General features: G+C 36.5%; 3 protein-coding genes across 3 annotated transcripts; 1 reads left to right on the forward strand and 2 right to left on the reverse strand.

Annotated features, from left to right (window-relative positions):
* The first annotated feature begins 4,551 nt into the window (after nucleotides 1-4,551).
* Nucleotides 4,552-5,437, forward strand: LOC121262797 (germin-like protein 9-3). The gene has a single exon (XM_041165403.1). It carries the CDS (start codon nucleotides 4,601-4,603, stop codon nucleotides 5,228-5,230), a length of 630 nt encoding a protein of 209 aa, XP_041021337.1. The 5' UTR covers nucleotides 4,552-4,600; the 3' UTR covers nucleotides 5,231-5,437.
* Nucleotides 5,438-5,970: 533 nt separating this feature from the next.
* Nucleotides 5,971-10,872, reverse strand: LOC121262805 (receptor-like serine/threonine-protein kinase At2g45590). The gene is given in 4 exon segments (XM_041165415.1): nucleotides 5,971-6,595; nucleotides 6,871-6,989; nucleotides 8,720-10,022; nucleotides 10,025-10,872. Coding segments are annotated over 4 exon segments (2,166 nt in total). The 5' UTR covers nucleotides 10,737-10,872; the 3' UTR covers nucleotides 5,971-6,563.
* A 3,334-nt stretch (nucleotides 10,873-14,206) lies between these two features.
* On the reverse strand, nucleotides 14,207-23,356 carry LOC121262812 (calcium-dependent lipid-binding protein-like). Its single transcript, XM_041165427.1, has 12 exons — nucleotides 23,159-23,356; nucleotides 22,935-23,043; nucleotides 22,267-22,368; nucleotides 20,914-20,964; nucleotides 19,822-19,942; nucleotides 18,158-18,279; nucleotides 17,937-18,035; nucleotides 17,196-17,276; nucleotides 17,004-17,089; nucleotides 16,429-16,654; nucleotides 15,212-15,376; nucleotides 14,207-14,938 (listed from the first exon to the last, which is right to left on the reverse strand). The coding sequence occupies exons 2-12, from the start codon at nucleotides 23,037-23,039 to the stop codon at nucleotides 14,555-14,557; spliced, it is 1,542 nt and encodes a 513-aa protein (XP_041021361.1). The 5' UTR covers nucleotides 23,040-23,043; nucleotides 23,159-23,356; the 3' UTR covers nucleotides 14,207-14,554.
* Nucleotides 23,357-24,740: the final 1,384 nt, after the last annotated feature.

Consider the following 24,740-nt stretch of genomic DNA (forward strand, 5'->3'; position numbering starts at 1 on the left):
TACCTTGATAGATAGAATCAAAGCTGCTCAGAAAGTGGACTCAAGGTTAGTAAAGCTAGTCGAAGAAGTCGGGAACCTGATTTTAGCATTTCCGAGGATGGAGTTTTGAGGTTTAGAGGTAGAGTATGCGTACCTGTTGATAATGAACTAAAAATGGTAATTCTTGAAGAGGCACATCGTTCTTTATACACAGTTCACTCAGGGAGTACCAAGATGTATCGGGACTTGAGAGAGTCTTTTTGGTGGAATGGTATGAAAAGGGAAATTGTTAAATTTGTGGAACAATGCCTAACTTGCCAACAGGTGAAGGTGGAGCATCAGAGACCTGCAGGATTATTGCAGCCACTCCAGATTCTAGAGTAGAAGTGGGAGCATATCTCCATGGATTTCGTGACAAGTCTACCAAGGACTTTAAGCGGACAAGATGTTATATGGGTGATCGTGGATCGCTTAATAAAGACCGCTCATTTTGTGCCCATTAAAGTTTCTTATAAACTGGAGAAACTAGCTGAGCTGTATGTGCCGGAGATAATGAGGTTGCATGGAGTACCGATATCCATTGTGTTGGATAAAGACCCCATTTTTACTTCTAAGTTCTGGCGAATCTTACAAGAGGCAATGGGCACTAAGTTAAGTTTCAGTACTACTTTTCACCCTCAGACAGATGGACAGTCAGAAAGGACTATTCAGATTTTAGAAAACATGTTGAGGGCGTGTGTGATGGATTTTAAGGGAACTTGGATGCAACATTTACCTTTGGTGGAGTTTGCTTATAATAATACTTTCCAGGCTAGCATTGGGATGACACCTTATGAGGTTTTGTATGGCAGAAGGTGTAGATCTCCATTGTATTGGGATTAAGTAGGTCAAAGGAAACTTCTAGGGCCAGAGCTTATTCAGCAGACTGCAGAGAAGATAGATACCATTCAGACTAGAATGAAAGCGGCTCAAAGCAGAGTTATGCAGATAAACGCACCACCGCCAATTAGAGTTTGAGATTGGAGATAAGATATTTTTTAGGATTGCACCGATGAAAGGAGTTATGAGATTCGGAAGGAAGGGTAAGTTGAGCCGAAGATATATTGGCCCATTTGAGATTCTTGATTAGATTGGACCAGTGGTGTACAGGGTGGCCCTACCACCGACATTCTCGGGAGTGCATAACATGTTTCATGTGTCTATGATGAGAAAGTACATCCATGACCCCACCCACATTATAGATCATGAACCCTTTCAAATTCAAGAGGATATGACCTACACCGAGGAACCAGTGCGGATTTTGGACAGGAAAGAGCAAGTGTTACAGACTCGAACTATCCCTTTGATTAAAGTATTGTGGAATAATCATGCTATCAATGAAGCATTTTGGGAATTCGAGAAAGAGATGTGAGTTAAGTATCCTCACTTGTTCCAAGAGAATTTTTATAGCTTGTAGCAAATTTCGAGGATGAAATTTTCGTAAAGGGAGGAGGATGTAAGGCCCAGTGTATGTGAGACCCAGATCGTGAGCAAGGCCCAGCCTTTTCTTGGAGAGCATTGAAACGGCACCGTTTTGGGTAAGTGTTTTCTCCTTCATTAGCTTCCTTCTCAACTGCATCTCCCCATTTTTCTCTTTCGGTTTATGGTTTCTCCCATGTCTCTCTCTCTCACGTTACCCACTTCCCTTCCCAATTTCATCTCTTTCTTTTCATTGGATCTGTTCATGAGTTCGAAGGTGATGCCCTAGCATTTTCTCCATTTTCGTTCTCCTCACATTCTGTTTTTCCCTCATAATCGGTCTCTCACTCTGTTGCATCCCTCCATTGCTGCAGATTTTGTGCGTCTCTCTCTCGCGTTCCTCTATTGCTCAATAGTTGTGGAACTGCAGTTTTGGGTAAAAATAAAATTCCAGTCTTGGTTGTCGAGAGCTTTCCTAGTGGGTAAATCTCTTCTTTTCTTTTTTCCCCTTTAAGATTTCACATCTCTCTTCCTCTTACTCGAAATGGTTATTGAAAATAAATTTATTTTAGTGCAATCCATGGTTTGGTGGATTTTCTTTCTCGTGCACCTTGTGTTTGTTGTAGTACAATGAGTACGTCGTTCTACTCAGTTTCTCATAAACGTTGAGCCTTCAACCATAAGTTTTCCACTTCGTTGGGTATTTTTCTCTCATGAAGAATAAAATTTGATTTGTTGGATTGGTGTTTTAGAAATATATAGAAGTGAGTCTTGTTGGGTGCCGATTAACATTTAGAAGTGTTGGATTTTCCTTTGTAGAGTTGTGAACGGAGAGAAACGATTAATGTGTAATGTTGTTTTGGTTAAATTGTTGGTAGTTGCTTGTAGTTATGGACTGCTGAAAGGGGTGTGACTTATTGATTATTTTGAGTTGACATTGGGTTTTGGTGGATGTATTGGTCATTATTGAAATTGAAATACGGTACTTTGGACTAAAGTGCGAGTTGTTCAGTCTAGTATTTGGTTGTTTGAGTTGGGTTATTTTGCTGAAATGAGAGTTGGAATCATGAGTTTTAATTATTTTGGATTGAGGTTGCGTCTATGGCCTTTTAACACTTATTGTGTATTTTGTTTCTATCAATAGGTGACGAGATCATTAGAGGCCGAATTCAAGGCATAAATAATACGCTGCAGGAGTCAGGTAAACGGGGTTCCTATGCTAGGTTTTATACAAGTTAATAAGATTGAGGTTGACTTTATGAAAACTTGCATATTTTGTGATGTAATGGGAACTTGAGAAAATAAAGATCAACCTCGATCGCTTATTTGCATTATTCATGAAATCTGTGTGAAAAAAAAAATATTTTCTGACATGCATTGTGTAGACATGAGCTAAATTCTGTCATGTGATCTCTGAAATCTGAAAAAAAAAAGCGATATTGAGAATCTGAAAAATTGTGCATTTATTTAGAAAGATGTTTTGGCTTTTGTTTGCAGTGTATGTAAACTATCTGATTCTGTTTTGGTACTCTGTATTATTTTGATATAACATCTAAAAACATTTGGCATGGTGTACTAATTTTTGTATCTGACTCTATCTCTGCTTTGCTCTGCTCTGTTCTGTTATGATTTGCTCTGTTTGGGTTGGTACCAACTTCTCTGTCTCTGAGTGCACCCACTTTGGAAACAGATTGGTTTTATTGTGATCTTTCATGTGCGCACACTCGGGGCTCCGAGAAGAATAAGGGAAAGAATTCACCTCCGTCTCTGCCCGGTTTGGCCACCGGGGTTAGCACAACCTTACCACGGGGGGTGAAACGTGGTCTCTGCTCTGTGTGATGCTCTGTTTTGATGTGATGATGATACTTAGCTTATGTTATGCCAAAGTATTACAGGTTTTACTTGTCTTAAAACCATCGCTCTGTTACTTTTGGAAAACATGTTTTGTTCTGCATGATAACTCTGTAAAATATTTTGTTTTGCATACTATACTTTGTAAATACTCATGTTTGCACGCTAGCATATGTCATCTGCTTACTGAGTTATTGATAACTCACCCCCTATCTTCATAATATTTTCAGATGATGTGGAGAGTCTAACTGAGAACTGAGATTAGATTGGTGAGCATGAATAAGCTAATGAGAGGATATTGAAAGAAGGAATTATGATGTCCTTTAGATTTAATGTCTCTTAGATTTAATTTTTATCTTGGGTTTAGTAAGACTTGTGAAATTATCAGTTTGGTTTGTTATGACTATTGGGAGATTGTGGACTCCTTAATTTATTTTTGTTCTGTTGCGGTAATGACTTTGTGGAGTTTTCAATGTGTTTATTTAGAAAACATGAATTTGAGTTTTGCTAATAAAGCTTTTTTTTTAGATTTATTTTAGTTGTGTTGAAAATATGTTTATAAGTGACAATTCTCTAAACCACCCGGATTTGGGGCGTTACACGTGCCATCCCATATTTTCTATATATTGAATCGTTCACAGCCATGGTGGCAAATTCCATTTTTTAAGGCCATCTTGATTCTTTGTTACACTAAAGAGTGTATATACATAATATGCCTTCGACTGCTGGCAAAGATAAAGAGGGGAGCTCCAATGCAGTCTCAAAAAGTACTATGCACAGTATAATATAAGAATAATATTATATAAAAAATTTTACACCACACATCATCTATATAATATAATTTATTTATCTTGTAAAGAATAAAATTATTCATAGTATAATATTCATTAAAAATTCAAATATGGGCCAAATATGATTCAAATGAGAATATATGGGCCATTCATCCTCCAATTTACGGATATCATGCACACCAAGAACTCAGCTCAAATGAATAATCAAGCACAAGATTTTCGGTATTGCATATCATTAAGATAAGCAAAACCTTGTACTTTCTTGGTGTCGTGTTCCAGCCATTGACAACCAAACAATCGCAGCTACGACAAACTATGACTTTGTAGTTTCCATCTCTAGTTGTCATTCGAATGGCCTGCAGAAGGATTACAAAGTTACAAAAACAGTCACGCGCCTTTCCTCGAAAATGCAATCCTGATAACACCCTATAAATGGGGTCCTTGTTGCAACTCTAAGCACCGCACTAACCACACTTGCTATCATAGAAAAATACATATCCCATTTTTTCTAATTCTCCTTCATGGGTTCCAAAATTTTCAACATGAAATTCTTCTCACTGCTAATTTCCTCATTTGCCATCATCCAAATGGCAACAGCCGGAGATGCAGACATCCTCTCTGATTTTATAGTGCCTCAAAACGTCACCACGGTTGATGGAAACTTCTTCACGTTTATTGGCCTGCGATCTCTCGTTGGGTCAAACCCTCCACCAACCTTCAAGGTTTCAAAAGCAAGTTTGGTTGAATTCCCGGCTCTCAATGGACAGAGTGTTTCCTATGCTGTTCTTCAATTCCCGGCTGGCACTACTAATCCACCTCACATCCATCCTCGCTCGGCCGAACTTCTTTTCTTAGTTGATGGTACTCTTCAGGTGGGGTTTGTTGATACAACCAACAAACTCTTCAATCAAACACTACAAACGGGTGATATATTCGTGTTTCCCAAGGGACTTGTGCACTTCCAATACAATGCTGATGCGAACAAATCTGCTGTAGCTATTTCAGCTTTTGGGAGTGCAAATGCTGGAACTGTTTCAATTCCCACTACTTTGTTCACCACTGGCATTGACGACACGATCTTGGCTAAATCCTTCAAGACCAGCCTTGCCACCATTCAAGCTCTTAAGGCTGGTCTTACTCCCAAGCCTTGAGGATGGCACGCTTTACAATCCGTAGCGACTTTAAGACATTTCATCGTTCTTTGGTGTTTTGTGCTTTTTTCCCCCCAAGTATTATTATTTTTTTCCAAGCCATTGAATAATTTACCTTGCAAGGGGTATGTGTTGTCACATTTGTCAGCATTAGCTTTGGTTTCTCCAATCTATCATTAAAGACGAATAAAATCATTCATTTTTCTACACTGTTTGTTGGGTTCAATCGATGGGACAAATTATATGGTTCAACTCGCAACAACTTTTGCCTAAATGCATAATTATGCCTTTTAATATCGATGTTGAAATGCAGATATTGTGAAAAGGACAGGTATATGCTGATGGGTCGTGCTACTGTACCGTTCATTTGTTATCGTTAGTTCATTTTGTTTTTCTTAAATGTTATAAAAAAAACATATAAATTCACTAGTGATATTTTTTTAAAACATTTTAAGAAAACAAAAACAAATATATTAGCTGTACACTTGAGGGGACAACCTAGCATTTTGGCTGATATACTCATTTTGTTTTAGCATTATTATTTTCATTGCAAAAACATTACCTTAAAAATATGAAATGAAATTATTTTAGATGAGTTGTATAAAATATTATTAGAATATTATTTTTTTAATATTATTATTATTTTAAAATTTAAAAAAGTTGAATTGTTTATTATATTTTGTGTAAAAATTTGATAAAGTTGTAATGATGAGATGAAACCATCTGCCTAGATCAACTACTAATCAAATACCATTTTCTCAATTGAATAAACTTAAAGAAAAAACTTCCAGTCGGATGGGTTTAAAACCCAATTTTGCACCAGCTAATAGATGAATGACAAATAAGCATTTCAAGAAAAACTTAGTTGAACCCGCGTCCACCCCATTCCCCCTCTTTTCTTCTGAATCCATCTCCCTCCCTCCCTCCGAATCTCTCCCCCTCCCCAATATCTACACGCAAGTTTTTCTCAGAAACACCCACCACGACTCACGACGGAAACCCCACTCGACGCGATGCCCACCACGACTCACACTAATGGGAGAGACCCTTTATGGACAATTGCTTCACGGAGTCTCGCCTTTCTTGACAGTTTCGACAGTGAAGTTTCGAGTCTGATCCCAGCTTCTCCTGCCTTGTGAACAAATCTAAACAACCAAGAAGAGTAGACATGCTACTGTTTCCATTCGGTTTGATAGGCTTATTAGCTATATTTGTTGGAGGGAAATTGCTTGTGCCCAGGTCAAGTGAGACGTCCACACAAAAGTCAAAGGTAGTTGAAGTGAATCCACAGGTCATGCAGGTGACATCTGATCTCAAGAGCCCAAAGAATATCCTATGAGCGATACATTGGCAATTCTCCATTATCTATAAAAAAATTTAATGATTTATATAAGAGGCATAACCACTGAGAACCAAAACAAAACTATCCATCTTCTTAAATTATACCCACATTTTCGCTGCACTACTTCAAAAAGTTCAAGGAACTTTTTTGTTTATGTCCGAAAACTTGTCTGTTCATTCATTTAATAGGATACATCCGGTCCTAACTCTCAATTGTAGATACTACATGACTAAGAACCAGACAAGCCTCCTTTTTCTTGGGAATTACATAAACCTAATAGATGTCTAATTTTAATTACCTCTACTTTGGTTCCATGATTTGCCCTCTTTCTCATGGATCCCATCTAAGACTAAAACGAAAAACTCATGAGCATCCTGCTGCTCATAACTTGCCAGATTTGCTGAATGCTGCCACCAACTTGAAACATAAACAAAGTTTATCATTTCAGAGTAGTTTTATCTCCGGAAATTAGTTATGGAGGAAAAAAAAAAGTTCAAAAGAATTAATAAATATCCAGATCCAGGATCCCATCGAACAAAACCAATGACATCATTGTAAGTGATTCTGTGCAGCTTTCAATTAAACAGTGTAGATCCTCCAAACACATAACAGGTTAGTGGGCATCGCGCCGAGTGGGGCTTCCGTCGTGAGTCGTGGTGGGCGTTCCATCCTGGAGGAGGTGATTTTTCTGAGAAAAGCTTGCGTGCAAAGATGGGGATGGAGACAGATTCGAAGGGAGGGTGATGGATTCAGAAGAAAAGAGGAGGAATGGGGTGGACGCGGGTTCAGCTAAACTTTTCCTGAAGTGCCTATGTGTTGTTCATTTATTGACTGGGTGCCAAATTGGGTTTTAAACCCATCCGTCTGGAAGCATTTTCCTAAACTTAAATCCTAATCAAGAACAAAATTATTACATTAAGAATATTGATCAAGCTAGAGTTTATTCTTCACCTAAACAAAGCCTAATTGAGTTCATAAACTCCACAGTTGATATCCTTATTTCAGCCATGTAGGGTCAGCTTGGTGACAATCACAAAAGGTCAGCACCAAAGAATATTCTTCTTCCCACCAGAGCTGTCAGCCCAGAATCACATTCAATTCAATGAACGTGACAAGCATTTTAAACCTCCACAAAGCCATATGATCTGGAATATAAACATTATGAATAGATTCTAAAGCTAGTGAAGTCATCTGAAACTCAGTCTCCTGCTTCCTTCTCAACTGTTGCAAAGAAGAATATATGCAATCTTGTTTTTGAATCTATGCACATCCTCATAACCTACTGATACAGGAATTTATGATCAGGAAAATGCATACTGAGCTTTTCGTAATAACTCCTGAATGCATGGCGTTTCTGTTTTACCCATGAAATTGACGTTGACCTTTCTAATGAATCTCTTCTGTTTTGATCTCACCCTCCACCATGTATTCTTAAGGGTTGGGAGATGCCTAAATTTACCCAATAAGAGAACCCAAGTGTTCCTACCACTCAATTAACATTTTTGTTCTCCCATTTACTAGGCCAATGGATCTTCCACTTGCTTTCGAAAAGAAATGACTGGGACCAAAGATTTGTTCCCTTCTACTGTAACTGGTACTAATGTGGCACAAAAATCAGCCAACTTTCAAAAGGTAGCAGAGAAGAAAAAAGGGTACATCTCCCCCCGGGGCCCCCCATAGGTCCTTAAAGTCAAACAGGCAAAGCTGCTCATTCGGGTCTCAAAGGCACTAACGAGATCTGCGAAGGTGGGCTGGCCTCACCATTTCCAAAAGCAAAAGTTGTCCCCATAACTACCTTTAGCCTTCCACTAATAATAAACATGGGATTCCTCAAATTCATCAACTTCTGAGAGCGAAGGACAAGAGTGGGTTGGTTGCGCCTACATGAGTCCCACGAATCATGATAGCTCTCCGAAAGTTTAGAATGAAAAAGGAATTCGTAGGCCAGAGAAGATAATCCACACAGAAAAAGGCCTGAAATTCATCACATATAAACAATCCTTTTTTCCCCTTCTTTTTTTTTTTTTTTTTTTTTTTTAGCATCGATTTCTACAAAACATGAAAAATTAGAACCCCCTACAACAGAACAGTACATTCTCTAATCTCTACAGTTAATGAAAATGGAAATAAACATCCGATGAACTCACCGGGCCTTCTTATGTGTCTTGAACGGGAAATTCGAAGGCGGAGACGGTGAAAACTCAAATGGGAGGTGGGGAGGCTCAGCCTCACCAGTTAGCATCAAAACAATATCTTTCATTGTGGGTCGCTTCACCGGCGATTTTTGCAGACACAGGAGTGCGATTGTAATGCAAAGCAATGCCTGTTCCTTATCCAATGAATGAATAGACAAATCAATAAGGTCCAAAAGCTTCCCATTTCGGGCAAGTTGACGAGACCAAGAAATCAGATTGGCCCTCTCGAATTCGGACATTGGCGAGGCCGTCACTTGGAGTGGCCTCCGCCCCGAAACAATAACTAAAAGCAGAACCCCAAAGCTGTAAACGTCACATTTCTCGGAGAGCATCCCCCCACCACCATATTCAGGAGCAATGTAACAGACGGTTCCTCTCATACTGGGTGTGCTACTAATACCGCCGCTCTTAGGTATATCAGCTCCATTACCCCAATCCTGGCTATGTCTGTGCCCACTTCTGAGCTCGCCGCTCAATCCGTCCAACCACCAATCGATGCTACCTCGACTGCTCTTACTCTTCCTCTTCTTCCTCTCTTGCTGCACCACATCCTCAACAACATCGTCGTCGTCGTCATCCTTCTGCCACCACAATTCCCTACCGCTACTCGATCCAAGAGCTCGTTTCTTCCTCTTCGTCTTCTTCGAGAGCTCCTCGCAAAACTCCTCCTTCCACCACTCCCTCGGCTTCCGATTCTTCTCTTTCCTTCTCGTCATCCTTTCCTCATCCAATGAGGCCCACCAATCCAATCTCTTCCTCTGCTTCTTCTTCTGCTTCTGCTTCTGCTTCTGCTCAGTCTTTAAGCCCAACCCATCATTCTCCGCCGAGCTCGGGGAGGCAATCCATTCACTCTTAGGCCTTTCCTTCTTTATCTCACTCCCAATCCACTCCATCACGTAGTCCTTCACTCTCCCAGACTCGGACCCACCCCCATTGTCCTGCTTCCACCACCAATCCCTCTTCGAACCCCCATTCTTTCTACCATTACCGGTCAAGTCTTTGCCACTATCAACGCTGAACTTATCGAAGCACCCTTCAGATGCGCTCGCCTTGTCGATCCCGGCTTCCGGTGAAACCACCGCATTCTCCGGAGACGCCTCCGAATCCAATATCCTAATTACGCAACTCTCCGGAGATCGATCAGCGGGCAACCCACCAGCCTCATCGAACCCAGTCGTCACACTCTCCGTCTCCTCCAAAATCGATCCGTTATCCTCTCCAGCCTCGACCCCCCGCCTTCCCTCTTCTCCACCAGATCCTCGGTCTTCAACCTCGCCAGACCGAAATCCCCGATCTTGGCATTAAAATCAGCATCCAGAAGAATATTACTGGGCTTGATATCGCCGTGGATTACCGGTGGCTCGCAGGAATGGTGGAGATAAGCCAGACCCTTGGCAATATTAGAAACAATGTCGAATCTTTTCTTCCATTCCATGAGCTCAGCGCACTTCTTGTCTAGCAGCGCGTCCTGTAAGCTACGGTTGGGCATGTACTCGTAAACGAGGATGAGCTTGCGGCGACGGCGGTCTGAGGAGAAGCCAAGGAGAGAAATGATGTGAGGGGAGTGAAAAGCGGAGGCGATGGAGAGCTCGTTGTGGAACTCGCGCTGGCCTTGGAGGGAGCCGGGGGAGTCCATGAGCTTGAGGGCAAGGAATTGGCCGGAAGGAAGGGTGGCTTTGTAGACGGAGCCGAAACCGCCATGGCCAAGGAGGGTGGAGGAGGAGAAGGAGGAAGTAGAGCGGCGGAGAAGAGAATAGGAGAAGCGGCGCTGGTGGTTGTCGGATGGAGTGGTACGGTTGAGGGAAAGCTTGCGATATAGGAGGAGTAGGAGGGTTAAGAGGAGGATGAGAAGGAGCGTGAGGGTTATGGGGAGGAGTATAGGGAGGAGAAAACTGTGGTGGTGACGATGGTGGTGGTTGTGAGGCGGTGGGGAGGGACGGGATGGCATGATTGTAAATGCGTCGGACATGGAGGGGTGTTAGACTTTCATAGTGTCCCTCTCTATAGGGAGGAGAGAGAGAGAGTAGAGAAACCTGAGTGCTTGAGGAAAAAACCAGATCAGTGCGCCTTTTGTGACAGCTCCCTCTCTTTCTCCTTACGCAAGTCCCCTAAATCATGAGGCTTTATAATTTTATCCAAACATTTTTTTTTTTATAAATTGAATAAATAATTGTTATTAATTCAAAATTTAAATTATTCACTCACGTAATTTAATAGATGAGCTTCGTATCTTGTATCTATCTCTTTTGAAATTATAAAAAAAAAAAAATTCAAATAAAAAATTATAAAAAATGAAAGAATCTTTTCTATTTTTATTTCTATTTTTCATAAAGAATTTTAAATATTAAAATTCAATTTTTTCAAATTCTGATTTAGGCTATATTTAATAAGTGAAATAGTTTGATCACTACTATTTACAAATTACTTATTATTTTTTATTAATATTTTTTATTTTATTATTATTATTCAGATTCTAACCTCTAAACATAGCCTTAACCTTAATGCCCCTTTTATTTATGTTCTATAATTCTAATTCTGCATTAGAAAAAAGGAATTAATTATTGAATCTTACTTTCATTTATTCGTGGCTGTATCTAAAACAAAACTGTGTCGTTGTCGCCGATATATAAGTGGTAATTTTTTTTATAGAATAGATGAGATGGGATAAATTAAAAATTAAATAAAATATTATTATAATATTTTTTTTAATATTATTTTTATTTTAAAATTTAATTAATTATTTTATTTTATATGAAAATTTAATAAAATTATAATAATTAAATAAAATAAAATAAGATAAATTAAGAAGAATTGTTAAACGAGACTAAATTTCGTTTGATTTATAAATTTATCTCAACTTATTATTATAATTTTTTTTAAATAATAACATCAAATATAATAAATAATTTAACTTTTTAAAATTTTAAAATAATAATAATATTAAAAAAAATATTATGATAATTTTATCTTCTCAATTCAATTATTCTCAACGTTAACATAGCCACAATCACTTAATGAGACGGTAGGTCGTATCAGATGAGGTTGGGAAACGAATGTCACGCGCCCACGTACGTGAGCCATCACGTGGATCGAGCTTTTGTTATTTTGTTTTTTTCTGGGAGCATGTAGTGGGCCACGTTTGTGGGGTCCAGGAGCTTAGATCTAAACACTACTTCGAACGCGCTTTTCTAGGTCTCGTGGGAGTTCGGGTGTTAGTTTTTTTCTTATTATTATTATTATTATTATTCGCAGGGTACACGTCAGCGTAATCCAAGGGGTCGGTTTGGGCCCATGAAGTTTTGACCTATAAAGGAACTGTTTGTTTTTGCATTGTAAATTGAAAATGCCTTTTTCTCAGAAACCTTTTATATTTGAAAAATGCTATTTTTTTTAATGTGATTATTAATATATTTTTATATTTGTAAAAAATATTTTAAAATAATAAAAAAATATAAATGAAAAAACTGATCAAAAATAAAAAAGCTAATTTTGACCTAACCGTCAATGGAACGGTGCTACTCTGCCCGCTCTTTATATTTTGAATGTACCAAACTACCACTGGAAATTCTCGAGCCTTGTATTTGTTTATATTATTAAATTATTTAAACAAAAAAAAAAAACATCGATTAAATATATAAAGAAAGAATTTATGTCAGCAGAAAACAACATCAGGGCTGACTTTTATAATGTCTGGAAAAGGAGTGGTCCCTTGCCCAATCAATTAACTTCAAGCTGTAATGAGACGGCAGTAAAAATACTAAGAGTTAGTCAATGTCACATTATTTTGAGTAAAAAAAGATATTCTGCGACGTCAAACCGAAATTAGAAACCTACACATACCAATTCAATTAAAAAAATGATTAAATGTTTTTTTTTTTTTTGAGCTTTCCGGACTTTAAATTGTAATTGTATCCATAAAATCACATTCGAGCTCAAAAGAAAATAGAAGATTTCAAAAAAAATGCCAAAAAAATAAAGGGCAATTAATTTGGAGATGGCTTTTGACTTTACGTAACCTCGCAGAAGGAATATATGAAAACAAGTTGTAAAGAAGGAAGCCAAAGGAGAGGGGGGGAGAAGGTGGCAATGAAGCATTTCGAGAGGAAGAGATCAGACACAGAATAAAACAAAGAGGGAGAGAGAGAGAGAAGATGAAAGGGAGGAAGTGAGATCATGTGAGTCCCACGTTATTGCAAGCATTGCGAAAACGATAAAAGTCGAACACACCACTCTTGTCGGGGACTGACTGACTGCCTGCCTGTGGTATTTCTCACTGGCCGTTAAACTAAATTCAAGAAAAGGTTATTATTTTCATTGATTGATTTATTGAAATAAATTGGTAATAATGGCTTGGGTGGCCTTATCTGCATCCTCTCTCACATCACATGCACAACACATTTGATCCACTCTTTTGTTTATCTTTGAAATACTTTGCAGTTTGCTTGGTGGCATTGGCTGGCTTTTCCGTCCTCCACTTCAACCTCTTAGGTCACGAGACTGAATAGCTCTTCGAGCCTCGGATCTTCAATTCAGTAATACTTTAATGTTTCAAGGGCAATAAAATTCTCATCCCACAAAAATTATTAATTTTTTTTTTTTTCAGGGCATGTAATATTCTCCTCATGCCATTGAAAAATAATGCCTACACAACAATTTTATTGGCATAACATCATGAATTTCATAAAATTTAACGCAGAAAAGTCACAAATTGGTTTGACAGTAGAGTTTTGTGTAGTCCCCCGTGCATCAAGTTCATCCATCCTGTAAATCCGCAACACCCTCGACATCACACTCTCTTACGGCCATTATTTTTTTCGCTGAACTTCCCACATTGATCTATAAAAAATAACCCATTGAATAAGCACATAAAATCAACGTTGGGAGCCTCTCTTATATGAAAAAAACTGTGGCTTTTTTTCCCTTTCCTTTGCTGGCCAGGTACTGAAAGACAAATCAGGCCAGCTGAACATGTTTCAGCTTGCTTAACCAATTCAGCAGAGGAACTAGCAAATCATAAGCATAAGCATATGAACCAAAAAAAGGGGTAGGACTTGGGAGGTGTAAGAATCTGAAAAGCAAACATTAAAGCCAGTAAGTTTTTCTCCTCTCCCTACTGTTGCAGTGCTTTAATGGAAGCCATAACATCGTTGCTCTTCATATATAACCCAAAATTGCTGATATTCAATATCACATTCTTGAAAATGCGACAGAATCATCTGATTACAATCTTAATAACCTTTGCAGACTTGAAAAAGGCATAGAACTGAGCTCAGTAACCGATATAGGAATAAGCCTTCCGGCAACATAGTTGAACCTGCACAATCCTCAATGGTACAGAACTAACTCATAACCGTAGAGATTAAACTGAGAAGGTTCAACGAAAGATATTTATTTACTCCCATTCTTTAATTATTTGGATTAAGTAGCAAAAATCAGAAATAATTCATAAATTGGTTGTTGATAAGTATAGAGAACTAATTCATAAATAATTTATTTACAACCAATTCATTTAGGTGAAGTGAGGTGGAAGTCAGAAGTAGATAAGTATAGAGAACTACATTAGTGTTTGACAAATGCAGCTAAGCAAGGAAGATCGTCAAAAGGACTACAGGATGATACAGCTGAAACCAAGAAAATGGATAAACACCGTGCATTGTTTCCCATACCAGCAGATGCGAGGATTGGAGAAGATACAATGGTTAAAAAAAACAAGCAATAGATAACTCCAGTCATTAAAGCGTTCAAACAAGGTCAGTTCACATACTTTGGCAGCAACTCTGTAAGGAGCTACAGTGGCTTGGCACCACCATTTTCTTGGACACTATTCACTGGAGTTGTGGAGCCACTCCTCCTGGGGTGGCTCGATTGCCCTGTAATGGTTCTGCCCATGAACTTTCCTGCTTTGGTCAGCCCACTGCCAACAGCTCCAAGGCCACTCCCAACAATCCCAACTCCAGCGCCAATGCCACTTCCCACAAGTCCAACCCCAGCACCAAGACCAGTACCCACCATTCCAGTACCAGACCCAATCAATGATGCTGCTCCGTCAACTGCATCCATTGTACTCCCTATGACTCCCGCTTGTTTCAGTTTCTTTCTTTCTTCTAGGATCCTCTTCTCTTCTTCTAGGGCGATCAACTGCTCTTCCTTGTTAAATTCATGATACAAGACCTGAAAGTCATACATAAACAATAGGCTTGAATAAGAATTAACCAAACAGAAAACATCAGAAAACAAGGGAACTGAATAAATATAAATCAAGCAAAAAAGAATGGAATAGATATAATTCTATAGCAGGCCTCTCCAAACACAGATGCAGGATTAATAGAAATGAGAGGCAACATAAGGTTGTAACATCGTATCATCATCAAACTGAAAGGAGAAGTTTTAGCAAATAACAAGGTCATGCAGATAATAGATTAACATTTCTGATCAAATGTTTACCTTGATTGTAATTGTTCCTCTATCCTTCTTATCTTTTATTTTCAGCATGTCAAGTGATGGTAGCAGTCTCAAGTCAATCTCTTTTAGGATATCAGCTTCAAGCTCAATCAAGGGTAGCTTTACTATTCCCAATCTCTTGTCTTGCCCAATGTCCTTATCAAAGACCTGTTTGAAGAGCTCATGAACATTCATGCATTACTTGTAACAGATACATAAGATTTCAGAGTAATGACAGAACATTTTGGGTCCGATAACAGTTGAAAAAAAAAAAGGGAAGACTCAGTGACAAGTCAAGGCACATCTAAAACAGTATCTACAAATTTTCAGGGATAATACCGTCCCAAAAATAGTGGAACTAAGCATACATGTGTGCATGTGCACAAAAAAAAAAAAAAAAAAAATACATGTGCACAAAAACAGATCTTCCATTTCAGCTGAGGAGAAAATACAACCACGAGCTCAAAAGATCCTACTTTATAGTGTACTCAATTTGTATGTCCTTCACGTCCCTTCCAACATCTCTTGAAAATTAACCATCTCATGCTTCTCTGGTTCTTATTCAAATATACAATATCCACTATCCATGCCCAAACTTCATTTGAAAACACTAAATTTCAAGAGCTCAAAGGTCAGATTTATCAACCGACCTTGTTCTTTTTATTTCTATCAGTCTCCACCACCATTCCCACTAAGTATCCGACATGCATCAACTCCCAGGTATCGTGGAGTTTTTTTTTTTTTTTTTTTTTGAGGGGGGCTTTTTCTTTAGTCCTGTGGATATATGCACATTATAGCCTGTGGATATATGCACATTATAGACTGAATCCTATATCCCTACATCTAAAAAGAAGAAAAATATTGTCATTGGTACAGGCACTTATTGCCACGGTAAAACTTGTATAGAACTAACCATGCTGAATTATATGATAGATTGCTCCATTTACGAATTTGAAATGAACTTGCATTTTCTAACAAATTCGGTTGTTCAAAGTCTTTAAAAAAAATTAAAATACTGTAATTTTAATCTATGAGTATATTTCAATTTCTTTATGAAGAGCATAGATTGTCATCACTTTGCTTATTATATATTGGATGTGGGGGGAGGAACGTACGATGTAGAGTGTCGAGCTGCCAATATAAAAAGCTAGGGAAAACTGGCAGAAGAGCATAGCAGAAATGACAAATAATAATAAAAAAAAGTGTCAGCAGACTAAAACCTCGAGTATAAGGGTCTGTGTCTCCTTGTCTTCTGCAATCAACTCAAATGTTTGATTCCAAACAGGATTGAGGTTGTTTTCAACAACCTTTGTTTTGACCTTGAAGAGTGGCCGAATATACACAACAACATAAGGATCAGATTTTCCAATCATTTCCATGTTCTTCAAATCATTTGCCTTCACAACTGTCAAGGCAATCTTTCCTTGTGGTTTAAGCTCTAGTTCACTGGATAAAAACCAAGGCGAAATGTCACACTTAACCAGAAAAAAATAACGCCCTTCTTGAGATGGACTGAAGTACTGAAGAAATTATCCAAACTATTTTACAGGCACTGCATAACTTTAAGCATAAACGAGTGAAAATGAAAAATATATCTACAGGAAAACTTTGTTGACCAATTTTGATCTCTCTCTCTCTCTCTCTCTAATATGAGAATTTGAAATAGTTTTGCTGTAATTTGATATATCATAAAAAGAATTATGAGGAAAGAAAAAAAAAATTATTAGTTCCTAAACTCCTTTCCTTCTCAAGTTATTTCAGGAGATGATGATGATGATATTATTATTATTATTACCTTGTATCAATAGGTATACCACCAATTGGAACAACAATCCGATGGGGCCACTGGAGCATGTCTGTGACAATTGAATTCACGGTATCCTACCAAAAAAGAAAAAATAGATAGTGTAAGCAGCATAATGAGTAAGTAAAAACACAAAATCAATCAGAAAAAAATGAAATAATAAGATGTGAAACCACAACTTACATCAATCATATCTGAAAGTCCAGGGATAGCTGTTAAGCTTCCACCAACAGCCTTCAGAGTATAATCGATTCTAGGCTTGGGCTGATTGAAGTAGTTGAGAATTTGTCAGTTCCATTATTAATAAAAAATAATTACTTATCCAAAAAAGAAAAAGAGAGTCGATTCCAAATCAACTGTAACTGAACAAAAAGAAGTAACTTTTATGATCTTGTAATTTGAAGTCATCTCGCATCATGACTCCAACCATCAGACATAGTAAATTGATGCTTAATCGCTTACGCAGAAAAAGGTGGGGAAGAAAAAACCCTTTATGCTAAAGTTATGTACTTCAAAAGGTTTGATTAAATCCGTGCATATTATGCTTAAAAAGGTTCGATGAAAATAAACACATAAAACCATTGCCCCCTTGTTCTATTAATACTTTGAGAGGAGCACCTCACAGTTATATCACCCTTATAATCAATGGATGCCATCAATTTATTATTCTTAATATGGACACCATCTGTATTCTACAAATGCATTAACAATACTTCTTGTCAGATAAAAGTATAGGTAACTGGATCGGTTCAACACCAGTAACTCGGATCGGTTCAATTTAACATATTATATTGGATCGGTTCAACACCAGTATAGGTAACTGGATCGGTTTAACATATTATTAAATAGATATTCAATAAGTAGAAATCAATTTAACAAAACTTCATATATTTTCCCGCAATTAAAAAATCTTCACCCAAGTACCTCGGAAAGGAGGGCAACAACAACAGCAGAAATACAAGGTATATCTTCAGCAAGTTGGAAGATAACACGAACGACAGTGAAAACTTGAAGATCCTTCAGCTGTGACAGGTGGTACCACAGAAGTAACTTAAATCGATACTCTCATATACTATAACTTGATTTGCTATTAACATTTAAAAAAAAAAAATTCAAATAATACTGTTCAAAGTTGATGCACCAACCTGAATGGGTATTGAAGCAACAAGAGCAGCTTCAACTCCTAATATGATGCTTGGATCACCACCCCACCGAAAGTCAATATCCATAGTAATTTGACCTTTCTTAAGGCTCTGAACACGAATACCTGCATCAAATTAAGTACTTATACAGGAAAACTATGAGTAACATGATATATGATTATATGCTTAAAAACAATGTGCAAAGGGCTGATTTTTTATGGTTATATTGGCAAGAAAACCATACAATTATATCCCATAACTAAGTGAAAACAGGTAACATATAGGCAAAAAGTATCTTACAACTTGAAAATGAATATTTAATAATAGAAAAAAAGAACTTTAGGAGGAGTGAAAAAAAGGCCCTGATATTGATCATAAGAAATAAAAAACAAGCACTCCATGATGATTCCATAAACCGGCAACAATATATTTCAGGGGCTACAGACCCTTGAGTAAATATTAACTTGCAGGATATTAAGATGGACCTCATAAGATACAGCATTCTTAAAAATCATAGCAGTTAAGCAAAATAATAGCTTTTGCTTGTTAAAAATTGTGCTGTTTAATCAGAAAAGCATTTCATCTTCATGCAAAACATAATTATCTTCCTTCTTATGGCCTCGTCCAGCAAATAATTTATCAGAGTCCATATTTGGGATCCATGGATCCTCTCAGATGTTAATTGATCTGAAATGCTTCCAACATCCGTAGGAACTAAGTCGGAAGTTGGATGATTGGAAAACTTCCTTTTCTCGATTTCGAGTAGAAATTTGATGCCCCACACTTTAAAGCCACCTTTGCCTTGTGATCGGAGTTGTTATTATGACCTATCTCAGTTTCCGCCAGTAATCATAAAGATTGTTTGGTTAACAATTCTCCTTATTGGTAACTTTCACTATTTTTTACAAGATTGCAATCTTTCACGGGAAGAGAGTATCCCCATATCCACCAAACAAAGAGGTCACACTCTAATGAATGCTTGCAATACTTTCAAATATTGAAGAACTAGTTGAATTACAATAACACAAATCCAAGATTTCCCATAAAAAACCCCTCACTTACCATTGTCTTTAAAATTTTGAGAGACAGCTGAAGATCTTTTTTTTTTTATTCCTTGTTTTTCACCACTGTTGAGGTTTAGACAAGGACATGTAAATCTGGACCCTTTCTTTTCTTCATATTGGAGCTTAGTTCAAAAATCAAAGTAAACGAGTTTAAAGCAAGCGGGAATCAGATGAAAAAAGGGATGGACAACAAGAGAGGTGGGAAGCAAAAAACTAACAGAAAACTCAGTTTTATGCATTGAATGAAATGACAAACACCCAGCTTAAAGGCTGATTAGCTAATGAAGAAGAAATTTTCATTCAATTGAAAGAGGGGCAAGCAAGCATATTCCTTAAGGCAGAGGCAATGTTAGCTTTAAACCTACTTAGAAAACAGTGGAGGACTTAAAAAGGACTTGTATGACGTAATTCCATACATATTCTAAGAACTTATTTTATGGATTACATTCTTATATAAATGTGATGACAGTCAGTAAGAAATGTCTAAGGTATCTCCATGACATAAATGTCTATGGTATCTCCATGACATAACATTACTGCTAGTTAGACAAATTGTGATGCGGGCGTGCGCACAGAATTTAAAAACTAAATAATGACTCATACCTTCAATTTTGGGTGCCACATTACCAAGAGATAATTTGCTGAACTTAAGCGAAGTAATTCCAGGTGGTCTGTATTCTTCTAGAAGTGGCTCAACAGATTCTCTTATTACCATTTCTCCTGCCTGACAATAATCAAATCCAAAATAATTCAGAAAAAGAATTAGGTATATTCCTCCAGGGCAGTTGCTTAATTTTCTGTATTCTCTTTTCCTCTCTAGAACATTATATCTCCCTTCCTACCCCTTCATGATGGCCTCCCCTGTAAATCAATTTTATTCATTCCTACAACAAACACTTGTGCACACGTTAAAACTCTCAGGCTAATTCCTGACATCAGTAGTGTTTAGGACACCCAAACTTAGTTTTTGCCCCACATAAGATCTGGCCACCAAGAGGTGAGCCACATCTAGGGTGGCCAGAGATTGGCCACCTCGGTGGCTCTGTTAGCCAAGCGTGAGGGGCACCAATAAGGTGGGTCAGTGCCTTGCCAAGGAAGAGGGGTTGCGATCTCCCCCTCCCCCTCCCCCTCCCCCTCACCCGCTCAGCCCCTCCTTGCTCAGGGAGGAGGGGGAGTGTGCATCTTTCTTTTAAAAAAAAAATGGTGGTTTTTTTCCAGTGTTTTTGGAAATCCATCTGATACAAACGTTTTTGCATGGATATTTAGGACAGATATTGTCTCAAATGAGGAAACATCTTATAAGTTGGAGGATTTTTGACATCCAAACATGGCCTAAGTCTCCATTTCCAAGGGATGTGTACCACAAAGCTCAAGGATAAAAGCTCATTATAATTAGTATAAGAAAAGTTATATACCATAATTCACTCTTGAAAAATGTAACTTAATCCAACTGAAATTAATTCCTTCCAAGAAAATTCCAGTCAATACAAATGGAGACAGAGATTATGTTATTCAATAACTAAAAGAAAATCCATTGCTGTCATGATTATCACTACATTGAAGGGGCTGAAGTCCAGGAGGGGTGCCAAACTTGATAATTGTGTGGTTGTTAAATTCTGATCAGAAAAGTATTCAAGGAGAATTTGGCATATAATAAAATGCATATCAAGAAGGATAGCAAGTTCGGAGGCTTACATCTGCAACGTAAGGCCACAATTTGCTCAGTTGCTTGTTTAGCCATTTTACCTGAAAATTCCACCAAAGTGTATCATAAGTAGGCGAAGAAATTCACAAACGAACAAACTTTTTTTAACACTGCCTAGCATGGTTAGCCTCCAAACTGCGCAGCTCAATATCAAATGTATGAAGCGACAACGACAAGTTTAGGAAAGGAAATTAACTTGCTCAAGATTGAATGAACTTATCGATCATACACAATTGTTTATATTGATAAGATTAAGGAGTTTTCAGAAACTTAAAATTGTAAGCAAGACAAAGCTAGTAAGGATTTTTTTTTTTTTTTTTTTTGAGGGGGCAATATGTTTCTTTGGGATGGAATGGATTTTGGAGAGCCTACACTAAGGGCCTGTTTGGGGTTGCAGTAGGAGCCTTTAAAAGTGCTTAAATAGCCTTAAAAGCTCTTTAATGGAAAAATTATATTGTTTGGATGTTACATATCAAAGCACTTTTAATCCCAAATAAGCTAAAACGTACGTTTGAGGAAAACATCAAATGATGTTTTTTCTCATACATGCTTTTCCGGATAATGCAGAACGTAATTTGAATTTTAAAAAGATTGTCAATGGACGAAAACACCCAAACAACTTTAAGATAATTACAACTTTCAAACTTTCAAGGATATGGTCATAATCTTTAAATATTCAAATAATCATCATTTCTACCTCATAAAACACTTTTTAAATTTGTTGCTAAACAAATGTAACATGTTTAAAGGTGCTTTTAACATATGATTACCAAACAGTAAATAACTTTTTAATGGTAGAACTTATTCCTTAAGTTATAAGCTATAAGTACTAAAGCTATAAGCTATATTTTCCACCACAATCCCAAACATGCACTAAGAAATTACCAACAGCAGTTCAGCTAGTAGAGATAAAAGTAATTTAGTGATTAAAGTTGGCGGCGGACAGTTTATTGAATCTAGGCCCCTTATACCTAGTAAATGTTTATATCTACTCAAACCAATCATGAAAATGAAACTCTTTTTAAATTTCACGAATACTGACAATCCACATGCCAGTTCAATCACCACTAGGGCATATTGTGAAGGCTTTAAAATCAAATAGCACAATGTAAAGATGACAACTAGGGCAACACTAGGGAGTTCTTTTTGTTGCTAATCTTACGACTCATCATGTTTCTAAAATTCAACTGAGACACATGCCAAAACAAAGCAAACCATATGATCTTTTGAGCCCTCTCTGTTCATTATATCAAATGTTAGAAAAGCTGAGGGTAAATATTCCAATTAGTACGTAAACGAATAAGCATAATGATAATAAAAAAAATCAACAAAAAATAATCAACCTGTTCAAAGATGGGGAAAGATATCCATTCAGGAAAATTATCTCCGCAAATTTTCTTCAAATCATCTCGATTAAGGGATCCAAGGAGTTTTATATCGACAGCCTACAAAAGAAGAGAATCATTTCTAATATTATTAACCAAGTAAAACGATAAAACCTATATGTGAAATCACGTCTATGAAGAATGTTAGCTCAGCTAAAGCTGCTTCTCTAACTGGTTCTCTGAAATGGGCCCGAGGCTAGACTCAATAGAAAATCAACAAAAATTTTGCTTCGTGTGACTATTTATAATTAAGAACACTGACTTCAGTTTTGATTCCTTTTACAATCATATTATGAAGGTACTCAAAAGGGAGATTGTCCAAATGAGTATGAAAATGAGAAATAAGATACATACACAAAAAATTGCATCTCAAGCAGAAGTAGCAAGGATCGCCAATATTTTGTTCTAGTTTAAGCATCACAAAATAATAATCGAAAGATATATTTGCAACTTTTATCCACCGGTTTTCATGTAAACTTAAAATCCCTAACCCACCGAACCAATCAGTCAACGCAAATCTCCAATTTAAACATGAAAAAGGAAAACAAGAAAACAACAACTTGAGACAATTCGAGAATAAATATAAACAGAAATAAACTTTGAATGCATCCAAATTTGGGTAATACCTTAGCAATTCGCTTGGTGCTTCGGTACCGCATCATTTGTTTCCATCCAGCCATCAATGCAATCCCGAATACCATTCCCATGAAAACCCCCGAAATTAACCCCATTTTCCTTTAATCCAGGTTGCAAATGAACAATTCCCCAAGAAGCAATTAAATCACAAAACCGAATTTTCCCAAAAGAAACAAAAAAGAAAAAAAAAAAAAAAACACAGAGAGAGACTTACAGAGTAATGAAGGAAAGACAGCGAGTGGATCAGAGAAACAAATGGGAAGACTTGAACAATTGGGAGCGACCCCCCACTGCGTGACTTGCTTGCTCGATCGCTGGAAAGTGTCGGTTACTTTTGTTTGTAAGTTACTTGCTGGCTCTAATAACTGTTGGGAATCGGGACCTGTCGGCATTGAATTCAATCAGGTGGCACTGGTAGGGCATAAGCAAGAAAGAGACCCCTTCCTACCCTTATGGTTTTGTTCGCCCGATTAGTGATTCACGTTCGATCCCCTCAATTTTTCCTTAAATTTTAGTTAAAATGCACATTTGTTATAATTTTATCTTAAATTTTACTTATTTTTAAAAACAATTCGACATCTCATTTCTTATCTTTTTTTATTATATTAAAATAATATTCTTCTTTTCTTTTTCTTTTTCTTTTTTTTCTTCTCATTTTCATTTACAAACTTAATTACTCAATATTCTTTTTATATTTTAAACTATTATTTCACTTAATATTTTAAACAAATATTTAAATTATTTTTTGCGAATATGATAATATTTTTAAATTAATATTTAAAATTATTATAAATATGAGTATATGAAAAAATATAGATAATTGAAATAAGAATTTATTTTATTTATTAGACTAAAATATTAATAAAAGGTGATTTAAGAAATAAATAGTAATTTTTTATATTTAAGAAACTATTATTCATTTTCTAAATCAAAATCTTAAAATAGAAAATGGGATGGGAGTGAATTTTTCAATTCCTCTCTAAATTTTTTTATATAATTAAAATATAACAGTGAAATAGGACACCGGATAGAAATGTTTTTCGACCTCTATCCAATGGCCATTTGGTCGAGTCCTTTCACATGTTCCATATAAGTAATATTAAAGAAAACAAAAAAGTTTATTATTTTTTTATCATTCTCTTATTATTTATAATATATCATTAAATTATAAATTTATAAGTGAAACGTAATATGAAAAAAATAGATACTCGTATAAAGTGGATTTTTTTATTAATAAGAGACGATCTGGCAGCATTTATGTATCGACGATAAAATCAGACCGCTTTCTGCTTTATATTTAGAGTTTTGCTATACAACATCTACTACACTTCACACTCCATATTTTTTTTAATTTTTAAAATTTTTAATATTTTTTTAAAATTTTTTTTGAGTTTATTCTTTTTAAATTATTTAAATTTTCTATTTATTATTCATATAATAAATATTTGATAAAAGAAAAAAATAATAAAAATTAAAAAAAAAATATAAAGTGTGGAGTGTGAAGAGGTTGTAAAGATTTATTGTTATATTTATTTATTTTCTGTAGTGGGATTGCATAAATCTCTTTCCAAGATTCGCCATTTTCTGTAGTTATACGTCGTGTTTTGATCCAATAATATCAAACGAAAATGTTAGTAGGTCTTCTCGTTTAATTTTATTATTTATATTTTTTAATTATTTTTTTTAATAATTAAAAAGTAATTATTAATAAAATTATTTATTTATTAATGATTAAGAATATTTTAAAAAATTAAAAGAAAAATAACAAAAATTTTATAACTACGAGTACGGCCGCT

This window comes from Juglans microcarpa x Juglans regia, chromosome 1D, assembly GCF_004785595.1.
Source record: "Juglans microcarpa x Juglans regia isolate MS1-56 chromosome 1D, Jm3101_v1.0, whole genome shotgun sequence".
NCBI lineage: Eukaryota > Viridiplantae > Streptophyta > Magnoliopsida > Fagales > Juglandaceae > Juglans > Juglans microcarpa x Juglans regia.

Excerpts from the sequence above, each read along its gene's own strand:
- LOC121262812 (XM_041165427.1), bottom strand. The coding sequence starts at position 23,039 with ATGGGGTTAATTTCGGGGGTTTTCATGGGAATGGTATTCGGGATTGCA. Across the intron at positions 20,965-22,266 it reads CTTTCCCCATCTTTGAACAG|GTAAAATGGCTAAACAAGCA; the intron begins GTTGATTATTTT and ends TGGAATTTTCAG. Across the intron at positions 18,036-18,157 it reads TTGCTTCAATACCCATTCAG|CTGAAGGATCTTCAAGTTTT; the intron begins GTTGGTGCATCA and ends CACCTGTCACAG.
- LOC121262797 (XM_041165403.1), top strand. The coding sequence starts at position 4,601 with ATGGGTTCCAAAATTTTCAACATGAAATTCTTCTCACTGCTAATTTCC.